At 35.6% G+C, this 21,825-nt stretch overlaps 4 protein-coding genes across 4 annotated transcripts; 1 reads left to right on the top strand and 3 right to left on the bottom strand.

The window, feature by feature from the left end:
• The first annotated feature begins 1,805 nt into the window (after positions 1-1,805).
• Positions 1,806-3,594, top strand: zbtb26 (zinc finger and BTB domain containing 26). Its single transcript, XM_051108989.1, has 2 exons — positions 1,806-1,896; positions 2,233-3,594. The coding sequence occupies exon 2, from the start codon at positions 2,239-2,241 to the stop codon at positions 3,472-3,474; it is 1,236 nt and encodes a 411-aa protein (XP_050964946.1). The 5' UTR covers positions 1,806-1,896; positions 2,233-2,238; the 3' UTR covers positions 3,475-3,594.
• A 3,994-nt stretch (positions 3,595-7,588) lies between these two features.
• Positions 7,589-11,035, bottom strand: zgc:101858 (uncharacterized protein LOC449555 homolog). The gene is made up of 8 exons (XM_051111018.1): positions 10,776-11,035; positions 10,497-10,667; positions 10,201-10,379; positions 9,609-9,702; positions 8,551-8,620; positions 8,075-8,111; positions 7,919-7,982; positions 7,589-7,822 (listed from the first exon to the last, which is right to left on the bottom strand). The coding sequence occupies exons 1-8, from the start codon at positions 10,797-10,799 to the stop codon at positions 7,664-7,666; spliced, it is 798 nt and encodes a 265-aa protein (XP_050966975.1). The 5' UTR covers positions 10,800-11,035; the 3' UTR covers positions 7,589-7,663.
• Positions 11,036-11,207: 172 nt separating this feature from the next.
• On the bottom strand, positions 11,208-14,402 carry ppil3 (peptidylprolyl isomerase (cyclophilin)-like 3). Its single transcript, XM_051111019.1, has 6 exons — positions 14,291-14,402; positions 13,900-13,974; positions 13,703-13,796; positions 13,463-13,530; positions 12,222-12,340; positions 11,208-11,541 (listed from the first exon to the last, which is right to left on the bottom strand). The coding sequence occupies exons 1-6, from the start codon at positions 14,291-14,293 to the stop codon at positions 11,415-11,417; spliced, it is 486 nt and encodes a 161-aa protein (XP_050966976.1). The 5' UTR covers positions 14,294-14,402; the 3' UTR covers positions 11,208-11,414.
• Positions 14,403-14,648: 246 nt separating this feature from the next.
• On the bottom strand, positions 14,649-21,521 carry lrrc8ab (leucine rich repeat containing 8 VRAC subunit Ab). Its single transcript, XM_051111074.1, is given in 5 exon segments — positions 14,649-16,480; positions 16,482-16,643; positions 18,249-20,370; positions 20,483-20,771; positions 21,360-21,521. Coding segments are annotated over 3 exon segments (2,391 nt in total). The 5' UTR covers positions 20,364-20,370; positions 20,483-20,771; positions 21,360-21,521; the 3' UTR covers positions 14,649-16,366.
• Between the last annotated feature and the right edge of the window lie 304 nt (positions 21,522-21,825).

Below are 21,825 nucleotides of genomic sequence, written 5' to 3'. Positions count from 1 at the left end.
GCAAATAAGTAAATATACTGATACATACAATAACACATTTACAATAAACTTTACACGGAGCAGCCACAGACTCTTGTTTGGTTTCTGTTATTCATAAGTGACTGGTGAAAGATCAGATGACTTTTTTCCTGCCTTACCATTGTTTGTATACCACAGGCATTATTATTGTGACAAATACCATTACAAGCCGCTATATTACTGACAATAAAAGTCACATGGCGTCCTACCACTGCCTTTGGCAAACGAAGAGGGTTTCTGTCTTAAGTGTATTCAATATCACGATCCCTCCATTCACTAGAAATCTCTCAAAACTATTTGTTTTTACATGTTAAAAGCCCCCCTCCCTTCCACAGGTGGCCATAACAACAATGTTGAATACTGTTGTACTGTACACGTATAATTTACTTAACTAACTGAATCAGAATATGACATAAATGAAAATTGCATGAAGCAGCTTTTTACAACACTGCCTCCTTGTGGCAGAAAGCAAGGAATTTGGTTTGAGAGCCAATCGCACTTTGAAAGAGTTAATCGTACTCTCGAAATCACAATCATCATCAAAATGTTATTATTTTTTAATATTCACCGGGGTTTCACCAAAAAACAAACAAACAAACAAACAAAAAAAAAAAAAAACAAAAAAAAAAAAAAAAAAAAAAACGCAAGAATACAAGAATAGCCACATGGACGTTGACAGCCTTAATTGTACTCTAGAAATAATAATAATAAGAAGAAGAAGAAGAAGAATGAGGACTGTTATATGAAATCTTAATTTAAGAAATACTACTAATACTAATAAAGCAATATTTTGTTACATTTACATAATATAATAATAATAATAATAATTAAAATTTGTAAAATTGTATCTTAAAAAGGTTAAAATTATTATTATTATTATTATTATTATTATTTTATTTGTAATATTGCAATAAAAAACTATAAATCGAAAACACTGTCACAAGTGACACGAAACCCTAAAACCTAAAATGCAGTCTAGAAATAATAATAATGATAATAATAATAATAATAATAATAATAATAATAATAATAATGGGAAAGTGGACTGTTATATGAAAACTTGAAAGCCTTAATTGAAGTAATACTACTACTACTAAAGCAATAATATATTACATTAATATTGTAATTTAAAAAATTGAATGGGAATGAATGAATGAATGAATGAATGGGAAAAATTGTACTAAGTAGTATTAAACTAATAGTACTACTGTAATATACAAGTAGCCTTCCTTAGAAATCTAAAAAAACAAAACAAAACAACAACAAAAAATAAACAACACCACCAACTATTATTAATTACTATTATACTATTAATTACTATAACTATTATAAATACTATTATTACAACAGTTTTATTTATTTCAATTTGTGTTTTTCAATTCAATTTGTTAAAAAACATGAATGCAAGAGTTTACTGTCTCAGCTGAAACCTTAAGGCTAATCTGTAGCCTAGAAATAATAATCATTACAAAAACAGCACGAAATAAAGGTGTCAGCAGGTAAAACAAGCCTTCAGATAAAGTGGGTCAGAGAAGGCTGTAATGTTACCGTTCTGTACGGTATCTAATCACTGCAAACTATTTAAAAAAAATGCTGGATGACTTTTTTTTTTTATTGTACAGTCTAATTATAAATAAATCGTTTTTTTCTGCCGTTAAAAAAAAAAGTCAAATCAATCTTAATACACACGACACGAATGTAAGGGTTTTCACATTTAGCCACCTGTATTTGTGTCCTGCCCCTTTAAATTCCACTGACCAATCGGGAAAAGCGGAACATCCTTTTCCGTCTGAAGCCACACACTAAAAACACAGGCGCTGTATGCTCATCCCCAGGACAACAAAATACCCAGACTGAAAAAAACACTAATTGCTGCAGGTATTCATATTTTAAACAAACACTAATATTTACCTCATTCCTGTTACGACGTGTCTTCGTCGTCAGTTTTCCTCCATTCTTTACAGTCGTGCATCCAATGTTTCTGCTTTAGCTCTGTAGTTTCCAGGCCTGTACTAACCACACTAACATCATCGTGTACACTCAAAACATTTGTGCTATCACTACACCAGCATCTCCATTTAATTATCATGATGTTTAAGTGCCTTTTAAGTGCGTTTTAGCTAAACGTGCGTTTTGAAACTAGACAATTGCAGACAGGAATGCATAACATAGTTATAATAGGTTGAAATCTGTTTTGTTGTGTATATTTAATAGTGCACCATGGCTCAGGACGGGGTGATACTGCAGTTCAACTTTCCCACATTTGGGGACTCCATGCTTCAAAAGATGGACGCTCTTCGGCGAGACAGACGTTTCTGTGATGTTGTGGTCCGCATCAATGACTTGGAAGTGCCCGGACACAAAGTGGTCTTTGCCGCTGGCTCCCCTTTCCTTAGAGACCAGTTTGTGCTTCAGGACTCTCATGAAGTACAAATATCTACACAGCAGGATGCAGAAGTTGGACAGAGGCTTCTTCTGTCCTGCTACACTGGGACACTGGAGTTCCCCGAGCTGGAATTAGTACACTATTTAACAGTTGCGAGTTTCCTGCAGATGGGTCATATTGTAGAGCAGTGCACCGAAGCGCTAAACAAATTCATTAAACCACACGAGGTCAAAGACGAGCGTGCATCATCTCGACAGCCGTCGGACTTCAGCTCACAGCGTGGCCAACCAGCTGTGGAGACAATATGTGATGAAGAGGATGAGGTGGACAATGATGGAGATGACTTTGATGATGACGATGACGATGATGATGACGTGATCATCCAGCCCAAGTCTCCGCCTGTGTTTAGAAACTCTCAGAGCAACAGCAGAGGAGAAGAAAGTCCCATTAGCATCGTTAAAGTGGAGTCAATAGATGAGCGGATGCCTGATAATTTCCAGAGTCGCTCAAGTCGTTCGCCAACACTTCGCTCACCCGAGCCACAACACTCCTTGATAAACTCCACAGTGGAAACCCGGCCTGCCGAAATCGCCACCAACCCCACAGCTGAATATTCCATGTCCCCACCTGGACCCAGTGGCTCCGGAAAAGGGAATCTTTGGGGATGCTCAAGGAATGCCGATAAGGGTATGCAATGGTACCACCAGTGTCCGAAATGTGCTCGCGTCTTCCGTCAGCTGGAGAACTACGCCAACCATCTGAAGATGCACAAGCTGTTTATGTGCCTCCTGTGTGGAAAAACTTTTACCCAGAAAGGAAACCTGCACCGGCACATGCGCGTCCACGCCGGCATCAAACCCTTCCAGTGTAAGATATGTGGAAAGACGTTTACTCAGAAGTGCTCGCTGCTAGACCACCTGAACCTTCACAGTGGGGACAAACCACACCGTTGTAATTACTGTGACATGGTGTTTGCACATAAACCAGTTCTCCGTAAACACCTGAAGCAGATCCATGGAAAAAACAGTTTTGATAATGCCAACGAAGGCAGTTTGCTTGAAGGACTTTAAATTTTTATTTAAACAATTAGTTCACTCCTGAATTTAAATTTCCTGACAATTTACTTACCCCCCATGTCATCCAAGATGGACATGATTTTCTTTCTTTAGTCATAAAGGAAATTAAGGTTTTTGAGGAAAACATTCCAGGATTTTTCTCTCTATAGTGGACTTCAATGGGGATCAATAGGTCGAAGGTCCAAATTGGTTTCAATGCAGCTTCAGCTGAGGAATTATGGGATTATTTTTGTGCCAATAAGAATGAACGTAACTTTATAAAACTGAACGTAACTTTCCAAGAAACGATCAAAAATATGCCACTGCAAAAGAAGAAAAACACAATGAAAATGAAAAAATGAACTCAGTCGCACGAAATTAACATGCTCTTCAAATATGCTTCATTCTTTGTTAATGATTTTCAAAGAATCGTTTTCGCGAATCATGGATTCTGAATGCGTTGCCACAGCTTTCGCTTACGCTTCGCAAATTTTCGTTTGCTGTTTTGGCACAAACCTCTCGTGGGGGCGGGCTTAACAGCGATCTACTCTGATTGGCTAATGAGCTTTTGATGGACAGTTGCTCTCTGACCTGGAAGCACAGACGGTGACGTCAGTGGCGCGCATATTGGAAAGTTGTTGCGGTGTGCAATACGTCGTGCTTTGTTTATAGAAACTATCAGAACTGTTGCACACTGTACATGAATAAAACTTTTATCGATGTTATTGATTAACGTTACTTTAGCAACATGAACTTACTTCAAGCTGCCCTGAGGGACAAGCTGAGGTGGAAGATGATGCCGCTCCGTGTCTCTACTGGAAGCTCATCTTTAGAAACTAAGAGACGACCGTAGGTGAAATACTAATAACATTAATACTTAATATAAACAAAGCATGACGTATTGCACACCGCAATATGCGCGCCACTGACGTCACCATCTGTGATTCCAGGTCAGAGAGCAACTGTCCATCAAAAGCTCATTAGCCAATCAGAGTAGATCGCTGTTAAGCCCGCCCCCACGAGAGGTTTGTGCCAAAACTGCAAACGAAAATTTGCGAAGCGTAAGCGAAAGCTGTGGCAACGCATTCAGAATCCATGATTCACGAAAACGATTCTTTGAAAATCATTAACAAAGAATGAAGCATATTTGAAGAGCATGTTAAATTCGTGCGACTGAGTTCGTTTTTTCATTTTCATTGTGTTTTTCTTCTTTTGCAGTGGCATATTTTTGATCGTTTCTTGGAAAGTTACGTTCAGTTTTACAAAGTTACGTTCATTCTTATTGGCACAAAAATAATCCCATAAGGAATAAGGGTCTTATCGAGTGAAATAATCGATCATTTTCTAAAAACAAAAGTGTATGTACTTTTTAACCCCAAATGCTCATCTTGCACTAGCTCACTCACTAAGATGCGCGTCTACTACAATTTCACGCATTACATAATCATGCTGGAGAGGCCATGTGTGGTTAGTTGTTTGCTGTGCACTTTGGTTCAGTAAGTTCAGGAAGGGTAAAAAAACTCCAACTCATTTTCTCCAAATTCAAAATTGTCCAACATCGTTGTTTGACTTTCTTTGCACGTTTGTTTTGTAATCACTGGGTCGGTACTTCTGCCTACATCACACGTGAGTTTTCCAACGTGACAACGTAATGTGTGAGGTCGAGCTAACGCGAGATGAGCATTTGTGGTTAAAAAGTATACAAATGTTTCTTTTTCTTCGAAAATGACTGATCGTTTCACTAGATAAAACCTTATTCCTCGGCTGGGATTGGAAGCTGCACTGAAACTGCATTTTGGACCTTCAACCTATTGATCCCCATTGAAGTCCACTATATGGAGAAAAATCCTGAAATGTTTTCCTCAAAAACCCTAATTTCTTCTTGACTGAAGAAAGATATGAACATCTTGGATGACATGAGGGTGCGTAAATGGTCAGGAAATGTTTATTCTGGAAGTGAACTAATGGTTTAATATCTAAATAAATGATATTAATATACATGACGCAGACACAACTTTGTCTTGCAGACACAGTTCTGTATAACAGCGGTTCTCAACCCAGAGGTCAAGGTCCACTAGGGGGCCTCAGCAAAGCCCCAGTACAGGCCCATTCACTGCAAGCATGATAATTATAAAGTTTATGATAAAAATATAGTTTTAAAAATCATACTAGATGTAAAGGAATAACTGAGTGCACGAATAACACCACGTCAATAACAATACTGTTGACGACAGAACTTCAGCATGCGCTTACAATTAACATAACATTATTGTGCGCTGGTGTGGACCATGACAGAGGGTTTGCATTTACGTCACAGTTTGGTCAGTTAACTGGATGCGTGGCCATATTGGAGATACTCAAATATAAACAACAGCATTGATTGCACGGTTAATGTACTACTGAATACACTGTTCAGATAAATTATGGAAGATGCTAAATCATATAGAGAAGGACTAAGTAAGCAGGAAAGGGCACGATATTTTGACAGACTAAATTTACTTGGTGGTAAAGGTACGTACAAGCAGTATTAATTAAGATATTAAGTTTATATTTCACCTACCTGACCGGAAATGATAAGAACAAACATGAATGTTGTCAAGATTCTTGCCCTGGAAATCCTGGTTCAGTTTGGCCAACCACAAACGCCTTTTGTTCCTCAGACAGTTTTTTGCACTCTTCTCCTTGATTTGTTACAACTTTTGCAGTATATAGTACTCCAAATGTTTTTCCTGATTAGTACAACCCAGAACATGACAATAATTGACCATTTTCAGCCACAATAATCTGCAAATTTGCAAGTTCCATTCGGTTCAGTGGCATTGTTTACGTTCTGTACTGCCAATATGGCCGATTGATGATGCGTCGTGAAAACACTCTATAGTTATCATTATGGGTATCTTTATAAGTTATGTCTTTATGTGAACAAGATTTAAGGGGCAGTTCACCCAAAAATGAAAATTCTGTCATTAATTACTCACCCTCATGTCGTTCCAAACCTGTAAAACCTTTGTTCATCTTCAGAACACAGATTAAGATATTTTTGATGAAAACTGAGAGCTTTCTGACCCTACATAGACAACAACACAACTGACACGTTCAAGGCCCAGAAAGGTAGTAAAGACATTGTTAAAATAGTCCATGTGACATTCGTTCAATCTTAATTTTATGATGCTACAAGAATGCTTTATGTATGCAAAAAAAAAAACACAGCTTCATAAAATTACAGTTGAACCGCTGATGCCACATGGGCTATTTTATTAACGTCCTCTCTACCTTTCTGGGCCTTAAACGTGTCAGTTGCATTGCTGTCTATGCAGGGTCAGAAAGCTCTTGGATTTCATCAAAAATATCTTAATTTGTGTTACGTAGGTAAACGAAGGTCTTACGGATTTGATACCACATGAGGGTGAGTAATGACTGACAGATTTTTTTATTTTTAAGTGTTACAATAATTGAAATGTCTTTATATTAGGTTAATCTTATTTAAAATTCTAAAAAACAGACAAAATGAAGATTTACAATATTAAACTAACTCATTAATTTCATTTTTTTTTTTTCTATTTTTAAAGAGGTACCAGAGGTACATAACATCTTAGAAAGTATGGCTTTGGAATATTGTTCTTGACAAAAGGGAGATTGGTGTCAAAAAGGTTGAGAACCACTGCTGTAAATGAATGAGTACACTAAATTACAAGAACTAAATAAAGTGTCTGCTGATTGGTAGATACATGTACAGTCAAAGTCAGGTTTAATGTCATTTTGTTTTTGCATATTGCAGGTTGAGGGAGATAAGTTGATTTTGAATGCTGCTGTGGCATCATTTGGCTGTGTCTTATCTTTTGTAAAGATTAAAATATATTGTTAACGTATATCTGACCAGAACATATTTCAGTTTTGAATGCTAATGTATAACTTCCTCATTTGCAGACAGCTGTATTGTGCAACTATTGGTCTATAATAATGTTTCCATGCTTCCATCTGTGCACACATGCCAGAATTTAGAGAAAATTGCTGACTCACTAATAAATAACTGCAGATTCTGCAAGAAACGTACACTTCTTTCTGTTAATGTGTATCATGTTATCTAAAGATAAAAGATGGCATACATAAAGGATTTCAACATTCAGACTGATTCCAACTATGTTTATTTTGTTTGCTTTTATGACACAACACTATGACAGAGCTGTATCACAATGGTGGAGCATTACCGTGGACACATAGCATGTCGACCTCCGTCCACTGGCAGATTGACACCTGTTATAAATGTTGCAGCATCAGATGCCAGGAAGGCGATAGCATGAGCTACTTCCTCTACTTCACCCGGTCTGCCGAGAGCATGTGTCACCTTGCACTTCTCAAGGAACTGGAGCAAAGCAGAAAACACAACGTGTTTTTAATTAGAAACATGCATTACAGTGAAATAAACATTAGATAAAGGATTCGATTGGCGACTCGTCACCTGAGCGTACTGGTCCTCATCAAGTCCTGCACGCTTGTGAACTTCTGTTATAATTACTCCTGGGCTGTTAAGACAAAGCATTTCAAGTCATTTTGCATTACCTCATTGTAACAATTATTCAGCATGTAAAACATCAAATAACAGACAGAAACTTACCAGACTGAGTTGGCACGTACTTGCTTTGATGCTAACTCTACAATTAAAATAAGATGAGAAAAAACTTGTTTGTAGACTAATAATAATCAAACTCTTTGCATAAATTACAAGTGGTAAAGGATACTTTTTACTCTGATAAATTTCACAGGGCAGTAAAACAATAGTGAAACCAAACAATTCAAAACAAATTAAAAAAAAAAAGTATAAGGCAACATGCCAAAACATTGTTCTGGCAACAAGTATTGTAATTAGTGTATGTACATCTTATAATATTGAATGTGAAACTAGTGACAACCTGCCCCAAGCTGAAATTTATAAAACAAATACTCTTTTATTGGGAATACAGTTAATCATTTTAGTTAAAATTTACTGTCAGTTGATAGAATAAAACTTTTGACTCAAGACAACTTCCCTGTGTGACAAATAGCTGTGGTCTCCTGTAAATAACATTAGAGATTCTCGAGATATCACTTTACCAAGAGCAATGCAGCGTGTGAACTGGTCGATGGCTGATTTGGACATACAGTAGGCAAGTACACCAGGAAACTGTAATGGACAGAAAAATGTGTAAGATCATCAACCAGGGCCAACTAGAATAAAACAATGAGCAATTATTTTATATTTAAATACTTGGCTTATTTGGTGCTGATACACTACCAGTCAAATGTTTTTGAACAAAGATTTTTTTTTTAATGTTTTTAAAGAAGTCTCTTCTGCTCACCAAGCCTGCATTTATTTGTTCCAAAGTACAGCAAAAACTTTCGAAATATATTTACTTTAAAAAATAATTATATTCTATTTGAATATGTTTGAAGATGTAATTTATTCCTGTGATTTTAAAGCTGAATTTTTAGCATCTTAACTCAAGTCACATGATCCTTCAGAAATCATTTTAATATTCAGATTTGGTGCTCAAAAAACATTTATTATTATTATTATTGTGTTGAAAACAGCTGAGTTTTCAGGTTTCTTTGATTAATAAAAAAAGTTCAGAAGGACAGCATTTACCTGAAATAGAAATCTTTTGCAACATTATAAATTATATTATCATCACTTTTGATAAATTAAAAGCATCCTTGCTAAATACATACTTTTAATATATAGATAGATAGATAGATAGATAGACAGATATATATATATATATATATATATATGTACTGACTCCAAGCTTTTGAATGGTATAGTGTATAAGGCTACAAAAGCTTTTTATTTTAGATAAATGCCAATCTTTGGATCTTTCTGTTCATCAAAGAATCCCAAAAAATGTTCTGTTTTAAATATTGATAATAATAATAATAATAAAAATGTTTCTTGAACAGCAAATCGGCATATTAGCATGATTTCTAAAGGATCATGTGACGAAGACTGGAGTAATGATGCTGAAAATGTAGCTTTGATCACAGGAATAAATTACACTTCAAAATATATTCAAAATATTGACTTGGTGAGCAGAAGAGAGTTCTTAAAAAAAAAAAAAAACATTTTTAGTGTTCAAAAACTTTTGACTGGTAGTGTATAAACTGATCGAACTTACTGATCGTTGCCCATTCACACTGGACACATTCACAATCGAGCCTTTTGTTTTGATGAGATGTGGCACACAGAGATGCGTAAGATGATATACTGATCTGAAAGAGAAGAAAATGTGTTAAATGTGGTTTTCCTCTCATTATAAAGTCAAATACCCACATCTTTAAATTATCTATTGCACCCAGCAAGCCACAAGGGTCTGTAGGATATATAGGAAAAGTTTAGAAAAAATAGTGTAAAAAATGTAAAAATAATGTTAAAAAAAATAAAAAAATAAAAATGTGATAAAAATAAATAAACAAGTAGATAAATAATACATTTAACAGTTTAGTGCTATAATAAATAGTGCTATAATAAATGTAACTCCTTTTAAACAATAGTTTAGACATTTATAATATTAACAGTATTTATAATATTTAATATTTATAAATAAAACACAATATAAGTATAAAATGTTACATTTTATGTAGTGGGATGGGAGTCCCTCACACAAGGATGATCATATTTGGGGCATCTGCTGCATCTGAATGATTGAAAAACCCTGATCTATTGAATCCAGTGCACATTTCCCTAACTTAAACTAATTTTGTTTTTACCTGACATTAACAGACATGACCTTGTCATACTGGGCCATGTCTGTTGTCTCTATACTGCCCATGGCGAGGATTCCTGCACTGTTGATGAGGACATCCAGCTTCCCAAAGTGAGCGATGACCTCTTCCACTGTCTTCTTCACAATGTCCTCATCTGTTAAGTCTCCTGGCACTAATAAGGGCTAAAGACATTGGACAGGAGCCATAAGGACATAGATGAAATTTATATGTAAAGCATAAAAGCCTATTAACATCACTGAGACAGTTTTTGGCAGTCTGAGGAAATGTCAGCGTTTTACTTTATCTGCCCCACACGCTTCACACTCTTTGGCGATTTTGGTGAGATTGTCCACATCTCGTCCATTCAGCGCCAGCCGGGCGCCCAGTTTGGCAAAGAGCACGGCTGTGCCCGCTCCTATTCCTGAACTTGCGCCGGTGATCAGCGTGACTTTGCCGTTTAAAGAGCCAACCTACAACGCCAAATCGTCGTGTTTGTTTAATGTGTAAATCAGAAGCAACCAGCATATGTGAACGAAGTTTTTGTGCTTTTCGGTGAGTATAAACGGGGATCAACCTACTTTGAATGCATCTGGAGTTGACATTTTGATGCAAATGATATTCACAGCTCTTGAGTGGCTCAACTTTTATTTTTTCCTTTTGCTCACATGCAATAGTGAGCGAGTTAGTTAACGTTACGTCACTGTGTACGTAATAAGAGTATTTTAAGCGTTCATTTCGTTATTTAATTTCGAAATAAAGTCAGTAAAATATTAATTGCATTGTTCAGTTTTCTCGTAACAGAGTATATTTATATACTTTCAATATCAGACTGACTGGAGATTTAAGTTATTTTATTGAATATACTAGCCTATATTTCCGGGTCACTAGCATCATAATAATTTCAAAATTAAAGTCAATTTTTTTTTTGCCTTTCAAAATCGTAGTTCATACAAAGAAAATGCAGAATAAATACAAAGTGTATTGAAACCACTTCGGAAAACAGTGAGAAATTCTATCAATTAAATGTTTTATTTAAAAAAATACCATACATAAAACACAATGAAAGAAGATTACCAGGCAAAGAGGCAAGCCTGCATGTACAAACTTATGAAATCGGATAAAACTGACTGATGAATTGGGGGAAAAAAAGATGCACAAAATATTTATATTTACAACACAATGTATTATCCGTTATGAATGTTTTACAAAGAAATCAATCAACCAGCAAATGGGTTTGCATGGATTGTAACATCCTTAACGTGGACATCATTAAGAGGACGGAAAGTCTTTTCATTCACTGGGACTTTCTCTAGCTCGTCCAGAGTTTCTAGTCCATCTATAATTCTGTAACAAAAATGAGCCTGTGTTACAATTCATTACCATCAATACAATTATAACAACATTCAATACACAAACAACCATTAGCTTAAAATGTGAAATTATGAATCAGAAGAAAAAATACAAATAAAACACACTAGCAAAAGGTACGGAAGGCTGTTTCCACCACTGAATAAAAAAAAAGAAGGTTATTGCAACTTTTTAATCTCACAATTCTGATTTTTTTTGTTTTTATTTCGAACAACTGTGTGATACAAACTCAGAATTCTCTGACTTTTTGCTTCTTGTGAGATATAAAGTCACAATTCTGTGAACATAGTCATTTTTTCTCCTCAGAACTGGACTTTATGACTCGCAATTTTTCTCACAATTGTGCAAGATACAAACTCGGAATTTCGAGAGAAAGTCAGAATTGCACGTTTATATCTCACAATTTGGACTTTACAACTCACAATTGTGAGTTTACATCTCATAATTCTGAGAGGAAAATTCAGAATTGCAAGTTTGTAACATGCAATTGTGAGAAAAATGTCAGAATTGCAAGATGTAAACACAATTGTAAGGAAAAAAGGGAGAATTGTGAGATTAAAAGTCGCAATAACCTTTTTAAATTTTTTATTGAGTGGCGGAAACAGACTTCCATAAAAAGGGAGGTCATTAACAAACAAACAAACAAACAAACATACTTTCCAAAAACCGTGTACTTCATGTCCAGATGAGGCTGTTTTGCATATGTGAAGTAGAACTGTGATGCATTTGTGTTTGGTCCGTTATTGGCCATGGCCACCACACCCCGGACATTGTGCTACATTACACAGACAATAAAAAAAAAAAATAAAAAAAAAAGGTCAAGTTAGATAAGACTAAAAAGATGTTTAAATTGCTGTTCAAGTCATTCTGGTCCATAGACCATTCTTTTTGCACAGACTTGATATTTAATGGGAGATTTTCTTGCAACATAAACTGACTGATTTTTTTTTTTTTTTCTCACAGAAACCACTGCATCCAACATAAGAAGCAACTCAAATCTTGCATAAATCATGAATTAAAATCATAAATAACTGTGAAAGATCCTCAAGTTCCTCACTCTTCCATTTTTAATATTAAAATTCATGTCTAACTTTAATACAAGTTTTTAAGTTCATATACAAGTATAATAATGTAACATTGTAAAACATTGTAAGACTTCAACTTCACACAAGTTACATGGTCAGATTTTTTAAGTAACTAGTAAAGTAATGCATTACTTTTTAATTTACAAGGAAATATTTGAATTACATTTTCAAATATGTAACACCAGTTACTTTGGTTTTTTATTTATTTATTTCTTCTTTTATTTATTAACTGAAAAGTCATGTGGAGAGAAATCGGGAGTAAGTGTGCGCTGTGTAAACAAGATACTTATTGCAGTACTAGACTAAATGTAAACATGCAAATAAACATGAATAAAAATACTGAAATGCAAACTCAGAATATGATGCAAACCTGCAACAATTAAATATGTTAAATAACACAAATATCTTTAATCCCATTTTATTAACAAATGTCTGCTGCTGACCTATGATGAACCAATTCAAGCATACTAAATAAACAGAAATTGCTAACATTTGTGCTTCACTTTTTTTTTTTTTTATTGCTGATGAGTGTTGAATTTTTTTCTCCTGTGCCCTACTGTACAGATGTGAATTTACTTTTCCTTCAGCCTGAGACTTATTAATTTCACTTTTGGTGTGAAAGGACTTTTACATTTGTCAAAAATGTAACTTTCCTTAATTAAAAACAAACAAGCAAGCCATGCCCAGCTTTAAAAAGTAACCTTCCCTAAATAATAACTAAGTAACATAATCAGTTACTTTTTTAGGGAGTAATGCAATATTGTAATGCATTACTTTTAAAGTAACTTTCCTCAACACTGATCAATACATACTTTTAGATGTTCACTGAATTCATCTTCAAACTTTCTTCCCCAAATACTGGTCCCTCCTTTGCCTGTACCTGAGGAAAACATTTTTTATAAATCAACCAAATAAAAAGTGACTGGAAATGATGAAGAAAAGAAAAAAATTCAAAACATGAACCTAGCATTCATTCATTTTACAACTTACAACTAAAGTTGTGAGACTTGGGTTAAAGGTTAAAAATAAAAAAGAAATCCAGGATCAGTTACCTGTTGGGTCTCCAGTCTGGACCATAAAGCCCTTTATGTTTCGATGAAAAATACATCCATTGTAAAACCCACTAGCGCAGAGTGCAATAAAATTCTATGGTGGGAAAAAGGAAAAACAGAGAATTAATGTATTTATAAACAAAACGATCACCCAAGTTATTCAAAATATGTGTCTGTGTGTTAAAAAAGCATCTTACTTCACAACTTTTTGGGGCCTTCTCGCAAAACAACTCTATTTTAATATCACCAAGGTCTGTGTGCAAAGTAACAGCCTGTGGGATAATGAAAAAGTTCAGCTCATTAATATAGCAGAATTACATAATTATAACAATTGCCAATAAAGAGTTACGAATGACTCATTTGGAATACAATATAATTTCATTCATAGTGCTCAAAGGTAGCCTACCACAGAATATCAAATTCTTCACTAACTGTAATTTTGGCCAGAATATTCCACCACAATGCTAACACAAAACAGATAAAGCGTTAAACTAATGTATTCTATACAACATATAAACTAAAATATAAGATTTAAAATAAGTTTCTCGTAAAGTTTAGCATCTATATGGAAGTAAAGAGCAATCTTACCATCTTCTAAAACACAAGGCAGAAACTATATGGGTTTACATGGACACTACAGTCCAGCATTGCAAGCAAACCGCCTTCGGTGAGTGTTTCACTGAATAACATCCGACTCAACTCAATGACGTTAAAAATATTGGTTCCCATTTATCACTATAAAAACGACCTTTTCGCTGCGCGTCTATAAATAAAATACGGTTAAACAATAGTAGTAACAATTCTAATAATGTAGAGTAAATATTTTAAACGTAACCTGTTACTACTGTACTGTTGACCAAAGCCGACAAATCGAAATCCAATAATTCTTTATATAAATAATGGTATTCATTATAAAAGAATGGACACAATCACTAAACTACTTCCAGTGGATTTTATTGACACATTAAGAAAACCGAGTGTTTATTCACTCTGTATGGCTTGATACATTTTATGGCATTTACATGTCTATTTTACATTTACATAAAAAAGAAACAATATTGGTTTTACTGAATACAAATATTCAATGAAGTCGTCAACCATAAATATATTAAATGGTGACATTAAAAAAACGTTTGACAAGCTTTAGATGTACAAAGTTGAACGGCACTTACCTGAGTAACTTCTAAAATTCTATTAGCTTAGTTTCCAAAGTGTGCGTGTGTGTATATACAAGAAACACAAGTTTTCTTCAAAAATTCTACACCGTTTCATATTTGAGGTAAAATAGTAAACATGCAACAAGCTATGTTCAATAACCGACCAACAGTAACAAGTTTGTTAACATATCAACAGATTGAATATGGCTATTACAATGGCGAGACAAAACAGCTGGTAATCCTACAAGAAGCTAACATGAAGTATTAACCTTCATTACACAAAGTTACAATTCAGTCAATGTCAAAATTATACTCCACACAACACTTCACTAATTACTTCTGATTGTCGTCTTCTGTCACAAACTGTCATGAGAACAGCATGAGTGTAAATGGAACAGAAAACATTTAGTGCAAAGTTGAGGGTACTCTATTTGGATGTGAATGTTTACATGTCTAAATAAAACGGATTCATTAGAAATTATTCACTGATAATTCTAAAGGCATTTCAAAGTGAGCAGACCGATGAAAATAAGGTGCTGTATTTGTAAGTATAATGTAATCAAGGCTTTTTCTAACCTCTTAGAAAAAGTTATAGCGATAACACTCATACAGTAATAATACTATTATGCATTTATACAAAAGAAACACATGTAGATAGTGATTCAGACATCACATCTCATTGTACATTTTATAAAAGTACTTAGCCTTCATTTTTGCATCAGCTAAATAAATACTGGTAACATGCACACATCAAAAAATAGGTGCAATCATAAATATTTCATAATAAACTTCAAATAAAGGACTGTAGATAATTGCAACTTACTTTGAGGTGAAAGATAATGAATACTGAATTATGCATAATTCTAAATCCTTAAAAAGAATAATGATTCATGCAACAGAGATGACTGCCATTATCAGTCAAAAAGACTGTACAGCATAATATTGGCTTACATAAATGTTAAGACATTTGGTCTTAAAGTTTCAGAAAATGTTAACCAGTTATCACATATTAATAGGAAAGCAATTTGAACAGCTTTGCCAACAATTTCAAATAAACAAGTAGTATTTTAGCAGTAAACAAAAAACTGTAAACCCTAATCAGGTTGAATTTGAAGTCTTGAAGTCTAAGCAACAGTACAGTGATTTTACACACACACAGTAACACTTACACAGTAACACTGATATAAAATGTAGTCAAAATGTTTATAATACAATATCTGAATAGTGTTGTGGATATTAAGGCAAAAATGCACAGCACATTAATCCTGATGTAATATTTGGTCTGCTCACTCCTCAGTGTCTATCAACAGAAATGCCACGGCCGTCTGTTTTAATAAAACATGACATACCATAATGTGAATACTTACTTTTTTCCCTTTTTTCATTCTAATGAACCCTGAAATATTTAACAAAAATGTATCATTTTCTATTATGTGGATTGAATTCCTTTCCTCACACCATTTAAAATCTTCACACAGGTAAGTGCTCTCAGGTTTATGCTTCTGCTTCAGGAAGCCTCTTTGTCAGTTCTCCACAGCTGCGCTTTGACCTCTGAAGGTAAAGTGTTGAAAATATTGTCCTCCACAATTAGGCCGCTCCTCTTCAGCAATCTGCACTCCCCCGAGTTCTACAGGAAGGCCCTCCAGCCTGTTGCCCCTGAGCTCCAGCTGTGTCAGACTGGTGAGCTCCCCGAACCGTGAAGGTAGGGACTGCAGGCAGTTGTTTCCGAGGTTCAGTGTTCGCAATTTCTTACACTGAAACAACTCAGGGGGAAGAGCCTCAATCTAAGGGGGAAAATGAAAGCAGGAAGAGGACAGAGATTAGAAAACCAAACTGAGTGAAAGTACAATCAACATTACTCATTAATTTAATGGGATCTGCAAAATAGCACTTTATCTTCATCCTTGAACTTCTTGTATTATTTATTATCTATTGCTATCTAGTAGTTACTCTTTTTTTTGAATAGGCCTGTTTTTAAAATAAATAAAAATAAACTGATTACTGTGCTAGAAAGAGTAAACAACAAAAACAACAAATCTACATCAGTGGCAATTACACAAGCTATATAAATACAAGCTTATAGCAGCAATATTATCATTAACATAAACTAAACCAAAAGCAGCAATATTATCATTAATATAAAACTAAAACAAAAGCTGAAAAAAGTAATTCTTGTCAACTTAATTCAAATTAGAAACCAAGCTAAAATACATTTTCATGACTCCAAAACTAACCAAAATAAAACAAAAGAGTCAACAAATTAATATTAATTTAAGTTTTGATACACAATATATTGTAAAACATGAAAAGTGCATTATACGTGAAAATGCTAGATACAAATTCAATGCTGTTAAACATTTTTTAAATTATACCAGGTGAAGTTTTACCTTTGGCAGTCCTAAAAATAAAAGAAACAAATAATAATAAAAATAAAGTAAAATAAAAGTACCAGTAACATAAAAAACTAACAGAAAGAAAAAAGTAAAAACAACAGACAAAAGACAAAATTAAAACTCAAAGCAACACCGCTGTTCTAAAGTTTGGGATTAGTAAGATTTTTATTTATTTATTTATAAAAATGCACATCAAGGCTGCATTTATTTGATCAGTAATATTGTGAAATATTATTTCAATGTAAAAGAACTGTGAAAATATACAATTTATAAAATGTAATATATTCCTGTCATGCAAAGCTGAATTTTCCGGTCTTCAGTGTCACATGATCTTTCATAAATCATTCTAATATGCTGATTTATCATCAATGTTGGAATCAGTTGTGCCACTTAATATTTTGTTGGAACCTCTGATACTTTTTTCAGGATTCTTTAATAAAAAGTTAAAAAGAACAGCATTTATTAAAAATATAAATGTTTCTAACAACATAAACTACCACTTAAAAGTTTGTGGTGAGTAAATTTTTATTCTTTCTTTTTTTTTGAAAGCAATTAATACTTTTATTCACCAAGAATGTGTTAAATTGATAAAAAGTGATAGCAAAGACGTATATTGTTAGAAAAGTTTTCTATTTTGAACAATTGCTGTTCTTTTTAACTTTTTACACATCAACTAAAACTTAAAAAAGAATTACAAAAAATAAAAGTAATAAATTAGCATATTAGAATGATTTCTAAAGGATTGTGAAGACAGTGAAGCTGATGAAAATTTGGAATTGTATCACAGGAATAAATAATATTTTAAAATTTATTAAAAGAGAAAACTATTATTTTAAACTGTTATAATATTTCACAATATTTCTGTTTTTTCTGTATTTTAAAATCAAACAAATGCAGCCCTGATGAGCATAAGAGAATTCTTCAAAAAAACATTAAAAATCTTACTGATCCCAAACTTTTAAATGCCAGTGTACATTCATCCTGGCTCTGACTTACCCTATTGGCAGTAACAGCAAGGTACTGAAGGTTGTGTAGAGTTCCTATTTCTGACGGGATGTCAGTCAGATTGTTATGGCTCAGATCAAGAAACCTCATCTTCCGGCAGAAGAAGAGCTGGTGTGGTATCTTCTCGATCTTGTTGCGGTTCAAATACAGGCGCTCCAGGTTGACCAAAGTCCCTATCTGAATAGGTATGTACGCGATCTGATTATACCACAACTTCAGACAAACAAGTCGATGAAGATGCTGAAAACTAATGATCTCCTCAATGGTTTTCAGGTTGTTGTCCTTAAGATCGATCTCCTGCAAATTGTGCAGGCTAAAGATGGAATGAGGTATGCGCTCCAGATCACAACGGACAAGCTCCAGCTCGGACAGGTTCACCATCTTCTTTAAGCTGTTGAGCACCATCAACTTAGTGCCTTCGTTGTTGATGGACAACTTCTGGAGGTGCATCCCAACATCCGTGACCACCTGAGGCAGCTTCGTCAGGTTGCTTTTCAGTCTCAAAACCTTCAGTCGCTTCAGCTCTCGTAAGCCGTCGATGACGATGTAGCGATTGTTATCAGCGCTGAGGTTCCCAGTAAGGTGCAACTCGCTTAGGTTCTTCAAGCTGTAGATCCACAGAGGAATCTCCTTTATGTCCGTGAACTTGATGTGCAATGATTTCAGGTGCTCTCTCAGAAACGCAAGAGCTGGAGCTTCTATCTTGGCTGGTGTGTGGTAGAGCCACATCTCTCTGAGATTAGTAAGCTGGGCAATGATTGGTGGGATGGTGACATCAGGAATGAGCTCAAGCTTTAAGACCTCCAACTCCACTAAATCAAAAACTGTATCTGGAATCCCACTGAGCATAAACAAATGGAGCTCTAATTTCTCTTGGGAGTTTTTGGTGATTCGCTGTCGAAGCTTTTCCAACGTCCATTCGTTGTTAAGGTTCAGCTGGCGGAGTTTGTTCTCGCTCACCTCCGAGAGGAACACCGCAAATCGCTTAGAATATAAAGGGTCGTACTGGTCAATCATATGCAGCATGAAAGCGAAGTCGTTTTTCACGTCTGGGATGTCGCTGTAGCTGCTCTCCTCTCGGATGGACTCAAACGAGTACTTCTTGAGAGAGCGCCGTAGCATCCAGCTGAGGGTGTACACGCAGATCATCCCGTACACGATAACTAGACTAATGTAGAAGCAGGCTAAGATCTTGAAGAGAGTGGCCAGGGGATGGGCACAGTTGTACATGCGATAACCAGTGAGACTCTCAATGTCCACATTGCAGTCGACGCTGAATTGAATATTGTGAACATAGTAGCCAGTATAACAAATAATAAGAATAAACTTAACAACTTTAATGATAGTCTGTCGGATGTAGAGTCGATAGACTATATCACCTTCTTCAACATGAGTTCGAAACTTCTTCACCTTCTCAAACAATGCTTTCGCTTGTTCGCCTTCCTTTTTGTCCAGGACGCCAGTTTCTGAGTGATCCACGATTCCTTGTTCAATACGAGATCTGGTTGTCGACAGCATGGGAACGCTCGCCTCCACATCTTCGCTCACATAAGAAGCCTTTTTATCGAAGGAGCCGTTCATTTTCACCAGAGCTTTGGGGTCGCTTTCCTCCACGACGGTTTCGGACAAAGCTCTCGTGGTCCAGGGCGAGTCAAAACACTTCAGCAGGATAGACACAAAATGCTCCAGTTTCGAGCTCGTCCAAGGGAACTTGAACCAGAAGTTGCTGCAAGCCAGAAAGATGAGCGTATGCAGCAGCACCAAATATGGGAAATACTTAGCGAACCAGTGAAGCTTGTTTTCATAGCAGACAGCGTCGACATAGTTGTACTGGTGCCGATCGAGGTCGTACTGGATTCCTTGAGGCTCGAGGGTCAAGGGCACAGAATAGGTCGCATTGAAATACTTCCTACAGGTCTTGTTAACTACCCACTTGCAGGGCAGGCAGATCATCTTGTCCTGCGTGACCTGAAGCGTGCCCCCGAATACTGCGATCATCAGCATTACGACCGATAAATAGTCCGTGAACACGTCCCACCATGGCTTTAGGATGCGATACGTAGGTTGCGTATCCACAAAGTAGCGCAGCTCAGTTATGGGAATCATGATTTACCTGCAATTCAAATAAATGGCATGTCATTACTCATATATACTATTAATGTCCATGCAATGCATAAGCAGATATTTAAAACTCTCCTAACATAAACATCTGAAATATGTTTTACCGAAGTCGAGGACGTCTGGCTTCTCCGGCTGCTACACAAGAAGACTCCGCCAAAAGAACGCTCTGGCTTTCTTGTCATCTATTATTAGCCATTTCCGATAATAACACTGAAGAATGGTCTCCTCTGGCTATGGAGAGTCCGTGACCCCAGGGTTCAAATCCTGTTTGTCTAAGGCAGGGCAGTGTCTGAAGCAGTGTCTCCTCAGTTGGATCTTACCTAATACTCCACATGTCCAGTCAGGAACTGGCACTCATCACAGTCTTTTTTGTCAGGATGGGACACAGATATCCTGTCGTGATAAAACAGCATACAATACAATGTCCAATATGTGCACTCTGCATTTTCTGGGAGCCATTTCTAAGCTTTTTAAATCTTAGTTTTTCCCTAAGGAGAAAAGGAACAGGTTGAAAAGTATTTCCTCTCTATTTACTTTAACCATTTAGGTTAAATGACATAATTGACTTGTACACTTAATGGTTAGCTGACGCATCCTCATAACAAAGATTTAAGAGACAACATTATTATAGATAGGCTGTTATATTTTAAAGAAGATGATGAGATAATAATAAAGATGCTGACCGACTACTAAGAGACTAGACAACTGGATTAAACCAGTTCATTTCTGAATCCTCTCAGCTAGATATGGCGAGTCTCCCACAGGTTACGGTCAAAATATTGTTTATGCATTGTAAACAATAATAAACAAACAAACAAACATGCACCGTACTGTTCTGTGTAATTATAACGAGACACACCGCTAGGCACATGAATGACTGCATGTGTTATTATTAGTTTGCTGCTTGTTTTTGAATAGAAGGGCAGAGTGTCTTTGTGTTACTCGTCGAGGGAAATGCATTTGACAAGATCATGTACTCACCCAGCTGTGTGCTGCCATCTCTGTTCCGTGTGCTTGTTGTCGGACTGATGAGCTTGGATGGCCAGAAATTAAAGTGGCCGAACCAAAACAGCGCAAATTGCAATCTCAGCTGCAGGGATCAAATGTATTTTTCATAATCGGTTCATTACACTAGAGGGCAGTGCGAACTGAGTTTTGGGGTTTGCCCTCAGCTTCATTATACGTCTCGTTATCGCCACTCACTGGACTGGAGCGGGAATCACAACGTGAATGCTCAAAAATGTTTTGCTAAGGACTTTAAATCGTATCTAAGCAGTCTTGTTGACCCAGCAACCCATCTCATGGTTTAATGGTTATTTATCATATGCATTATGATTTAGGTGTGTATAGCTCTGAAATAACAGTTATATGATTTTACATGTATCTGTCTTTTGTCTGAAAGTGGATAAAACAATTCCTCACCAGTTTTATGTTTCCTTGCATTAAT

The sequence above is a fragment of the Labeo rohita genome, chromosome 5 (assembly GCF_022985175.1).
Source record: "Labeo rohita strain BAU-BD-2019 chromosome 5, IGBB_LRoh.1.0, whole genome shotgun sequence".
NCBI lineage: Eukaryota > Metazoa > Chordata > Actinopteri > Cypriniformes > Cyprinidae > Labeo > Labeo rohita.
Note: the sequence above shows the minus strand (reverse complement) of the source record. Positions and strands in the feature narration are given on the sequence as shown.